This window comes from Ovis aries, chromosome 6 (assembly GCF_016772045.2).
Source record: "Ovis aries strain OAR_USU_Benz2616 breed Rambouillet chromosome 6, ARS-UI_Ramb_v3.0, whole genome shotgun sequence".
Taxonomy (NCBI): Eukaryota; Metazoa; Chordata; class Mammalia; order Artiodactyla; family Bovidae; genus Ovis; species Ovis aries.
Window position 1 is genome coordinate 114,089,572 of NC_056059.1, and position 11,403 is coordinate 114,100,974.

Below are 11,403 nucleotides of genomic sequence, written 5' to 3' on the forward strand. Positions count from 1 at the left end.
GCGCTTCGCGAGCGGGCTTCCTGCTCCCACCTGCCCCTCCAGCCCGGCTCTCTCCCACCACAAGGCACAGCACCCCCGCTCTCTCCCACCACAAGGCACAGCACCCCCGCTCTGTTACCTCGGTCGCCCAGGAGGCGGGTGCTGCTCTGCCAGCCTGCAGAGAACAGAAGGCCCGGAAAGATTCCGAGGGGCTTCCCCGCTGGCTCAGGGGGTAAAGAACCCCCCTGCCAGGCAGGAGACGCAGGTTCGATCCTGGGTCAGGAAGATTTCCCCCCGCAGGAGGGCAGGGCAGCCCACTCCAGTATCCTTGCCTGAAGAATCCCTTGGACAGAGGAGCGGGGCGGGGGTGGGGGGCTTCAGTCCATGGGGTCACAGAGAGTCCAACACGGCCGAGCACACATGAGCACAGATTTTCCAAACACGCCTCTGAAGTCGCACAGCCAGAGCCTGCGTGTCGATCGAGCCGCGCCCTCAGCCCCACGTCCTTCCGCCCTTGTGCACGGAGTGGATGCGCTCTCCCTGCCAGGCCTGTGTGTCTGCCCTCGCGCGCCTCTGCTCCCCCGTTGGTGTGGCAGTCTTTCTGTGCTCCTTCCTCGGGGTAGGGGGTGGGGGGGCTCTGAACCAGGGACAGTACTGCCATCTGGAGGTGGGGGTGGGGGCAGGGGGTGGGTGTTGCTAAGCCACTATGACTGGCGGGGCATGGGTAGTTACTGTAGTAAGTAGGGGGTGCTGGTCACCGCGAGGGAGGGGCTTTTTGCTAGCCACTGGAGGGGGGAGCGGCTTGTTAGTTACTATGAATGAGGGGCATTGCTCATCACGGGGGGAACGGGAAGAACTACCCAGCCACTGTCAGGGGAGGGTGGCGTGGCTAATTAACCATGACGGGTGCAGGGAAGCATTGCTGGGTACTGTGACTGGGCAGGGACCACCACTTGCAGCTAGTGTCCCGAGGGCCAGGAAGCTGCCTGTCTGCTGGGCGGGGGGCAGCCCCACACAACCAAGAGTTTCTCTAAAACGCCCCTCATGCCAGTGGGCCCCCGGTTCAGAAGCACCGCCCCCAGGGTCCCTGCCAGCTCTGCTTTTTCTGTGGCCCAGCTCTCTTCTCAGCATCTCCTCAAAAGAACCGCTGTCCCCGCCACTCCTGTCTGGACCCCCATCAGCGCTCCCCTGCCCACCCCAGCTGGTCAGCGCAGCAGGAAGCTGGCAGAGGTGTGGGCCGATCGGTCTGCTTGCTGTCCGCCCCTGGAACAGAAGCCCCAGGAGGGCAAGGCGGCGCTGAGACTCCAGAAGGCGGGAACGTGGAGAATCAGGGTCCGGGGTCCTTTATAGGTCAGGAGGGAGAGCTTGTTCGTTTTGCTTTCAAACAGGAAAACTTCAGTCTGGTAACTCTCCACCGGAAAATATCCACCAATAGTGTGTTCCTTAACCTCTGTATGTGAAAAAAAGCGCCTCCCCCGGCCCTTCTGTGACCTTTCGAAAACTCGTTCCTTGTCCCTCTCCCCTCAGGTGTCTTCTGTTTATGAAGCGAGGTGCACAGCAGAGCGGGACGCCGGAGCCCAGCCCAACGGCTTCCACCGCACGCCGTGCTCCAGCGCCGGCTCCGCCGCGGAGGACTCAGGCTCGGAAGGTGGAGGCGAGTGGGCGGACCCCGGCGAGGAGGCGCTCTTCTCCCGAACTCATCTCTAACCCCGCCCCCCCGCAGAGCAGTACAAGTTATTTTTTTTTTAATTGCTATGTGAGGGGGGAAAGTACCCTTTTGTGAGGCCTGTTAATCTAAAACAACAACTTAGGTTTCTTCTTCAATTAACTGGTTCAGATCAGTAATTCTCTTTCTCTTGCTTATTTTAGAGTTGAGGACAGCTGTCCTGTTGAAGATTTTCTTTCTTTCTTTTTTTTTCTTCTTCCAAGCTGTTAAAATTCTTGGCTCTCTGAACTAGACTAGAACCGGTGTGCATGTGCTCGTCTTGAAGCATCACTGCCTTCCGCGTCCTCTCGCTGCCGCAGCCCTCCCCACTTCCAGCCGCAGTCCGTCACCGCCCCCCCCTTGCTAGCACCGCAGCGTCAGCGCCCACGTTCACTCCTCAGAGACTCTAGCTTCGGGGACACGCAGGCTCTGTCCTCTCCGAACTGGGGTGTGAACGCATACCCCCGCAGCGAGTCAGTGCCTGTCTCCGGAGGCCAGAGGGCAGCCCGGGTGACTCATCCCCGGTCTCCATTCAGTAAAAAAAATCTCATGTACATTTAACGTAGGAACTGCAAGGGTGTGCTTTTAGAGACTTAACAAAAATACTGTGTTTTCTATCTTAGGATCTTCCCCTAGAGTATGTACCATGGACAGTGCCATGGTCGGGGACCTCCTCGCTAGCTGAGGCAGCCAAGGACTTGGAGGTGTGGGGTGGCATGTGAGGCCAGGTGGGGCGGAGGGCGGGGCGGGGCACCCTAGCCCGCTCTCGTCGCAGTCTCTTTGACCCCCGCAGACACCAGTCAGGGTTGTTTGCGGTGAGTCTTGGCAATACTCGGTGAGGACCTGAGTTGCGGGTGAGATTCTTGCAGTGACCGACATGGAATCCAAGCCGCCCCCCACCCCCCGTTCCCACCTCCGCCCCAGAACTTGAGATTGTAAACGTCTGACCTGAAACGTAGGCCACCTCACGACCCCAAAGAGACCTTGGCTGCAGCAGCTGGCTGCGCTCCTGGCTCTGACTTAGCATAGCTTAGATCTCCTTTTGTGTTTGAGAGAATGTTCTGGGCAAGTTGTGTGTGTGGCGGGCCGGGGGCAGAGTCCTGGTTTCTCCCGTACCGCTGTGGCGGCTCCACGGGGCCCACCCGCCAGTGGCATGCAGAAGCCAGGGCTCGGTCCGTCTCGTCCAGGCCCATCCGTTTCACAACGGTCACTTCCTCAAGCTTTTCACGCCGCCAGGCAACAGGCTGAAGTTAGAAGGAGCAATATTTGCAAAACCTAAATGTTTAAAATTACTTTTCTTCTTTTAACCGACGTGTGAGATCAGTTGAGCGTGTCTGTAACGTCGGGAAGTCTTAACTGGATGAGACAGCTCCACCACTGATTCTGGCGGGCACTAGACCCGTAACATGTACTAGCTGGGAGCTGAGCTGGCCAAGAATACGTGGTTTGCTTCAAGCATTGGGTTTCATTGCCTTGCCTTCATGATGACACAGGAAACTCCCTCCAGGGCCGTGGAGTCACCCCCTCCCCCGGCACTCTCTGTCCTCACTGTGGGAAACCTGATGGGCCGTGGGGTTTGGTCTCACCACACGTCAGGGTTTGTTTTTATACAGCACATCTTTGACACTTTAAAGTGGGTTTGTGTGTGTGTGTGTGTGTGCGTGTGTAAGGTTTTTATGTTGCTGTTATTTATTTATAGACTTTATAAGGGTTTATGTATTTTTCTTTCTTCCAGAGCTTCCTAAAAATTGATTAGCATCTGCACTGAAATATAATTTTTAACAGCAAAGGCAAAAAAAGAATTGGAAGTTGTAAAATTCCTAAAAAAAAATCACTACAGTGACGATCATTCTAGAAATCGTTGCTCATGTAGCCGAGACCAAATAAATAGATTTCAGACACAACCTTTAGCTCGGTGATTTCGGACAGCTGCTTTTTTTTTTTATCATGAAAAGGCTCCAGGTGGTCACGTGCAGACTTCCTCACGCTGGTGGGAAGGCGACGCACCTCCCACGGGAACGGGAAGGGATTACAAGTGGGCGAGGGAGTGAACAGATTACGTATTTATTTGTTTTCGTAGCTAAGTGGCTGAAGCCCGGAGGCTCTCAGCGACAGAGTTGAAAGTTGTGGTTTTCAGTTTTGTAAGTGAGTGATCACAAAGAAAAAGCATCTCTTTAAAAAGTTGGCAAAACGCTGAAACGTACTGTGGTATGAAGCGCGTTGCACATCTTAGCACTGAAGCACCAGTTTCCCATTCCTGGGCTGAGATTCTTTTCCCGTGGTTGTATCGTTCTGATTTCACGTACACCAGAGTAACCGATTTTTTGTTTTGTTTTGTTTTCTTGTGGAGTTAACACCAAATAAAAAAGTTAAAAAGCCATTGGTTGTCTTTGTTTATCGCAGCAAAGATTCTTTTATTAAAGAACACCAGCCTCCTCTTAGCAACTTACTGACCAGAAACCAAGTCCATATTCCCTTATGTAACAAATCCCGTTACGTAACCCCCACTGACTTAACGCCCACAGGTGTTAATTTCCGCAGAGATCACCCTGAGTTAATAATGTGTTAAATTCCAGGTGAAGGTTATTTAGCTCTTCCTGGAGTTGGTGATGGACAGGGAGGCCTGGTGTGCTGCGATTCATGGGGTCACAAAGAGTCAGACACGACTGAGCAACTGAACTGAAGATGGGCACTGTTGAAAGTGCTGGCGTCTGCTTTGCTGGAGAAGAAAGTGGCTGGGGCCTTGCTGAGAAAAGAACCTACCCCGCCCTCCACCCCCCATTCCCACCCCTGGGAACTACTGCCTGAATCCTGCTGAGAAAAGAGCCTACCCCCGCCTCCCCATTCCCACCCGTAGGAACTACTGCCTGAATCTTGCAAAGAAAAACACCTTTTTGTCCTGTGGTGGTAGAAAAAGCTTAGTCTTTTTCTTTGTGGGTTGGGGGCGGGGGGGGCGGGGAATGTGTATTTATATTAACATAATGACTGTACATTTCAAGAAAGCAATATATTATTTTAAAAGTATAAAAGAAAACTCATCCATACCTCCATCACCCTGAGAGGGTAGCTTCTAAGCTTTGTGTGAACACCTTCCTAGACAGCTGAGTGGGTATGTGGATGTATGTATAGAGAGACATTCACAGTACAGGGTGGCACTACGCTTGCTCTTCTGTAGCTTCAGAAATAGGTTTTTCTTCAAGAGATCTTCTCATTGTCAGTAACGACCTGCATCACTTTTACAGCTTATCATTCTAGTACATGGATTTAATAAGTTCTGCCAACATGGAGAAAGTTCCCCTCATGTTTGTTCAGTACCCTAAGTCACATTTCTCTGTTGACGACCTTTAACCATGGGCCTTCTCGGGCAGTGGCTCTGGAAGGCCAGTTCCAGCCCTTAGGACGCCTGCCGCTGGACGGACATCCACACAGACGCGAGGTCCTGTGGACACGTGTGAGCCCAGACGTCCTTTTCTGTCACCATCCGGACGCTGAGCACTCGCCTTCTGTCGGCACAGAGGATTCGAGTTGTGTTCAGCCTGTCCTGGCTTCTGGGATGTGCAGGCATGTTCCTACACGCTTCCCAAGTAGTGCAGCGGTCAAGGACCTGCCTGCCAGTGCAGGAGACACCGATGACTCAGGTCAGAGGCCTGGGGCAGGAAGACCCCCTGGAGTAAGAAATGGCAACCCACTCCAGTGTTCTTGCCTGGAGAATCCCATGGACAGAGGAGCCTACGGTCCATGGGGTTGCAACAAGTCGGACACAACTGAAGCGACTTAGCATACACACGTACATGTCCCTCTGAAGAGGGTAGAGCTGCTCCCCATATTTATGGAGGGTAGATCTCTGAAGCATGCATCTTGTAGACAAGCCAAAGGGGTCAGCCTCACTTTTCCCAGCCCGCCTCAACCCCGCTTTCTGTGAAGTCTGTAGGCAGCCCGATCTGACAGCACATCTGTGAGGGGATGCCTAGGGGCCAGCTTCTGGTACCAGGTGAGCCCCCAAGTATGCCAACTTGCAGGCCCAGCACCGGGTGGCATTGTTTTGGCGTGCTCTCATCACCTTCGCCGGCTGGACCATAACTCTTCCTCCGTGTGGCCCCAGCACCGGCTGGGTGGTCAGTGCGGCAGGGGCCGTGTATCAGGGGAGACGGGCGGTATCCTGGGAGCGCGCCCTCTGCTGTGTCCAGGGCTTCTCTCATCGATCATCTCCCGGCACAGGTGTGTGCCTTACGGCCACACCAGCCATCAGCTCCACCTTTTCACAAAGTACCGTGAGCTTCACAAGGGCACCCACCTGCCGAAGCAGGGTTGGGGAGGAGGTGCCCTGGGCACAGTAACTAGTCACCTGGAGACTTTCTGTTCCCAGGAATTGAGGCGTCACAGCCAAGTGGACGGCAAAGATGTGGTGGCCCCTGTGTGGGTGTGTGCCTGCAGAGCTGGGGTTCAGTTGGTACCACTACAGGTGCCACCCAGCAGCCTGGGCACGTGGGCTGAGTGGCTGAGGCTGGGGCCTGGAGGCCAGCTTGTCTGCACAGTGGTCTAGGGGGCCAGCAGGCGGGGCCCAGCTTCCCTGGCTGAGCTGTAAGAAACACAGAGACCAGGACGTGAGGTGCTGCTTTTAGAGACTGCAGCTGGCCTTCATCGCCGGTGGGGAGTTAACAGCTTTTTCAGGGGCTGTTGCCTTGGTTTACCGAACTAGCGGCAGCACCTGGCCATGTGGTGGGGCTCAGGGATCACCCTGTCCATGCCAGGAACACTACCAGCCAGTGCTGGGGGCATGCCACGTGCCAGGCACTTGTCTAAGCAGGGTTTAACCCTGTGAGGTAGGTAGAGTGGCCCCATTTTACAGATGAGAAAACAGCGATCACTTGCTAAGGTCTCACAGCTTGTGACACGGCTCAGATGATTAAAGAATCTGCCTGCATTGCAGGAGACTCTGGATTCAATCCCTGGGTCAGGAAGCTCCCCGGAGAAGGGAATGGCTTCCAGCATTCTTGGCCTGGAGAATTCCACGGATGGAGGAGCCTTGGTGGGCCACAGCCCATGGTGTCACAAAGAGTCTGATGCAACCGAGCGGCTTAACATTTTCTTTTCCCTCTCTTCACACCTGGCGGACGGTGGAGCCAGCATTCCAAGTGGACGCTGACCACAGAACCCATCCCAAAGAAAGCCTGTGTCTCGCTTTACAAAGCGTGTGGGGCCAGCCGCTTCCAGCAACAGTCTCTTGCTGGTCCTCGTGAGCTGTGCAGTGAGGCCGTCAGGGGCCAGGTCCCAGCCCAGCCCCCCACCCCTCCCGCCCTCACTGCCCGCGCACTCCTGGGTGAGCGTCCACGCCTCACCGCCCTGGCTGCCAGTGGAAGCTGGCATGCCCAGCCTGGGACGGCCGGGTACCCCTCCTGCCCTCCCTCCACCTAGTGGCTGCCCAGCCCTGCCTCAGGGTCAGGCCCTGCAGAGCACGGGGGGCTGGGTGCTCAGCGTGGTCACGCGGCCTTTAGGCGGCGCCTTAGCCCTCCTCACCCGTCACGAGACCCCCGTGCCCCTCCTGGTGGTAGGGGATCCGTGGGTAGCAGCAGGACCGAGTGTGCCCTTTGGTTCAGGGCCACCAGGCGGGCAGGAGGGCTCCAGGCACCCGGCCCTCTTCCGCTCAGACCCGGAGCTGGCCACTTCCTGCCACAGCCCAGGGGTCATGTGGGGGCCCCCCAAGCAGGAGAGGTCTGTTTCAGGGGGAACCAAGGAGGCCCCACCCTCTGGGCTGCCACCCTAACAGCTCCTGGCTGCCCTGGACCACCCCCAGCCTCGTCCCAGAGGGGACTACATGAGGGGGTGGACCTCCCTTCTGCTTGCCCACCCAAGAAGGTGCCTGGCTAGCCTGTGACCCTGGGCTGGGTACCCTCTCCCTGACCACGGATTGAGGACACCCCCCTTCCCCAGGCTCCCAGGGCCAGGCTGGGCCACCCCGCTGACGGGCAGGTAACCCTGTGTCCTCCCCACCCCACCCCCGGTGTGGGCGGGGGGACAGGCCCCAAGCCTACCTGAGCTCCTCCCCTCTGCTCCTCTCTTCCTGGGGGTGGGGCTCCTGTTCTGAGCCGCCCCCTCCAGCCTTGGGAAGGCCCAGGAAATCCAGGGACCTGGCCTGCAGCATCACCCACTCGCCTGAGTGAGCAGACCTGTGAGGTCACCCCCGGGTGGGGTCCCCTCCCTACCCTCAGCATCCTTTGCACCGCCCCCCTCCCAACCCATCCCCCCAGAGGGGGAGCTGAACTGACTGCTGAGCCGTGGGCTCAGGGAGGCCTGGGGGCCGCAGGCTGTGAGACCGGGCAGGCAGCACAGGTCCAAGCCAGGTGCCCAACTTCGGGGCAGGCCCTCCCTCTGCCCAAGAGGATGCTTGGCTGTGTGCTGAGCCCCCCAGGCTAACTGAGGGTCAAGTACATCCGCTCCTCTGGGCCTGCCTCCCAGCTCTTCTCCTCCCAGGCCTGGGGCCCCTCCCACGGCCCCGCTCAGGACCCAGCTCCTGCCTGTCACACACGTCAGATGTGACCGCGGCATGCTCCCACACCCCAAAAGCTGCTCCCCAGCGATCGCAGGCAGCCCTGCTCAGCCAACACTCACCTGGACCCTTGGCTTCCCCCCAGCAGCCGTCCAGGCCCCAGGGTGGCTGGCTTAGAGGGATTGGGGACCCTGGAGAGACGCCCTCATTGTGGCAGACCGTGGTTCTCTGCACTGCACCGGTCACCCCCCCAACACACACACACACACACACACACACACACACACACACACACACATCTGTTCCTATCTCCATGCCCAGCCTCGGGAGCCTAAGATTGCCAGGCGCTCCCTCCAGCTGGCTACCTTCCCCTGCCCCAGTAAGGCCCTACCAGGGTGCTGGGTGAGTCTGGCCTCTCTCCCAGGATGCAGGTATTTGTAGCATCTCAAGGATCCTTCTGGGCTCCTCACTTCTCCAGGGTCATCCCTCACGTAGACCTCCCCTTCCTGAACTGGGGAGGAAGTGGGGAGATCTGAGCCTCTGAGTCTTGTCCTCATGCTGAACTCTGGTCCTCACTCGAAAACGCTTTTCCCAGGCCTGGTGGCATCATGCTCGGAGGGCCTTTTGTTAACTGGATGAGCCTGGTGAGCAAAGGACCCTGGAGTCCACACCTGGACCTTGCTGAGTTGTCACATGGAAGGAGGGACAATCTGGGGCCTTCTGGGGGCCACTGTCTTTTCATGTAGGCATTAAGCTACCAATTAGGAAGAAAGGAACATCTCGGGGTCTTGGTTTGGAAACTTGCATTCATTCATTCGACAAACATGTTTAGAGCGTGGTGGTGGTGGTTTAGTTGCTAAGTCGTGTCCGACTCTTGAGACCCCCATGGACTGTGGCCCTCCAGGCTCCTATGTCCAAGGGATTCTCCAGGCAAGAATACTGGAGTGGGTTGCTGTTTCCTTCTCCAGTTTAGAGCATACGATGTGCCAGACCCTGAACCTGATGCTGGAAATAAATTTCATTTTCCTAAGCCAGTCAGCCTCCCTCGGCCCTACCTGTGCAATGATAAGGAGACCAGAGTTTCCTCTTCCATCTCTCCAAGATAAACTTCTGAGGGTCTTTCCAGCCTGCCTGAGCTCTAAACATCTAGAATTTTTCAGCAGTTTGAAAGAAAGTGGGGAAGACACCAAGCCCAGGCAGCCGTGCCATTAGAAGCCTGGTTCTTCTTCATCTTGCCCCTCAATTTCCCTGCCTGGCAGCCCCCAAACTCCACCCCACTCAGCGGCCTCGGAAGTTGGTGGGTCGGGGGTGTTGGGTGAAGCATCAGGACCCAGTTCTGCCCTGAATGGTCCGATGGCCTTAGCAAGGCCACGTGGTGTCCCTGAGCAGGGCAGGCTGGGGAGGAAGGAGGTACAGTCCTCAGCTTGACACCCTCAAAGGGCCTTCCCACGGTCCCATTTGATCTGGAAGAAACATTCGGGGCTCCGTTTCCACCCCGGGACTCTGCAGACTGGCCGTTAACAACGGGGTTTCCTGCTTGGTGGTGATCTGCCCTCCAGGGCCTCTGCGGATCACAGGAAACAGAGGCGCCTCCCTGGGAGGTCCGATACGAGTATGTTGCGGGGGGGCCTCTGCCTCCCTCCCAGCCCTGGGCAGGATGGCCTTCTGGGGCCGTCAGGGGAGCCCAGGGTGGGGCCAGCCCGCCCATCTCCCCCAGAGCCCCGGCCTCCACCGTGTGGCCTTTGAAGAGACACTCACTCTCTCTAAGCCTCAGTTTTCTCGTCTGAAAAAAGTGGAAAGGTGAAATCCACATCCCAGAATTAAAAAGAATAACGTGCCTGCACCTGTGGGTGCTGAACAGGGGCTAATCCCCTCCTTAGGGCCCACAGGGTCAGAACAAGAACCCAAGTTCCCTGTCCCAGTGGGTTTGGCTGGGGTGGGGGCAGTGAGGTGAGAGACAGTGGGGAGAGGGCCTTGAGCATCCCTTGAGAGGGTCTGGACTCAGCCTGGAGGCGGCAGGGAGCCTGAAGAGGGGTGATTCGGGCACCACTGTGTCCTGGGTGAGCGGTGGTCTCCGAGGTTGGAGAGGGATTTTAGAGAATCTCTTAGAACTTTTGTAGCTTTTTTTTTTTTTTTTTTAAAGAAAATCACACAGGAGATCCTATATGCCATGAGGCTTGGCAAAAAAATAGAAAAAAAGATCACAGACCACTTCCTCCATACCCTGCTGCTGGGTGAGCTGAGTACATGTCTGAGAGTGGCCCTCTGGGTGGTCCCGCTCAGGCTCAGCCTAGTGCTCTTACTAAGCCGTAGGGTCCTGTGTCGCTTCCTTCCTCTGAGCTGTCTCCTTGTCTGCAGAAAGCTATTAGAGGAATATCAGACCTCCCTCCAGCAGAGCCTGGTTTTTCCATCCTGGATGGGAAAGCCCTTTGCAAACTGTACATGAGAAAGTGTTAAAGTCATAATGGTTGTTGTTGAGTCGCTCAGCTGTGTCCGACTCTTTGCAACCCCAGGGACGGCAGCACGCAAGGCTTCTCTGTCCTTTACCGTCTCCCTGAGTTTGCTTAAATTCGGGTCCATTGAGTCAGCGATGCCATCCAACCATCTCATCCTCTGTCGTCCCCTTCTCCTTTTATCTTACACACACACACACACACACACACACACACAAAGCAATAGGCCTCACCGTTCTGCAACCCTCATGGCTGATCAAGACCACGATGACCAATGGCTGCAGATTCATCAGCTCACGTGCTCAGCACCGGGACTGACTGGTCCCAGGTGACATCATCACCAAGACAGGGGATGAGCCATCCACTCCTGATGGACCTGTATCCAGTGCCCACGTGGGGATGCTGGGAGTGACCCCTAGAAGTGACCCTTCCCCTGGGCCTGCCCCCGTCTCCAGCTCAGTGCCTCCTAAGGGACCCTCTTTGGAGGACACTGCTAAATGTTCCCCTGGGGGCAAAATTGAGAACCGCTGCTTGAGATGAAAACCAAGTTGAAAGGGAATCCTGGGGCTAGAGGAGGAGCTTGTTGAACACCACCACACGTACAAAATCCACTAATCCATACTTCAGAAAATTCTGCAAGACAGATAATGCAAGGTCATCAACAAATACATGGCTCAGGAAAAACCAAGGGAGAGCCCTTCAGAGTAAAAGAGACAAAGGACTCTTCTACCAAAGACTTCCCTGATGGTCCAGCGGCTACTCGCTGCCAACGCAGGGGG

General features: G+C 56.3%; 1 protein-coding gene across 8 annotated transcripts in view; it reads left to right on the plus strand.

Annotated features, from left to right (window-relative positions):
- The window catches only part of KIAA0232 (KIAA0232 ortholog), an 83,022-nt gene extending 78,958 nt beyond the window's left edge, over positions 1 to 4,064 (plus strand). For all 8 annotated transcript variants that reach the window (XM_027971226.3, XM_027971228.3, XM_015096653.4 and 5 more), the window contains one exon: positions 1,507 to 4,064. In XM_027971226.3, the coding sequence (XP_027827027.1) occupies positions 1,507 to 1,686 (180 nt within the window). In that variant the 3' untranslated portion in view covers positions 1,687 to 4,064. The remainder of the gene's footprint in view (positions 1 to 1,506) is intronic.
- The last annotated feature ends 7,339 nt before the right edge of the window (positions 4,065 to 11,403 follow it).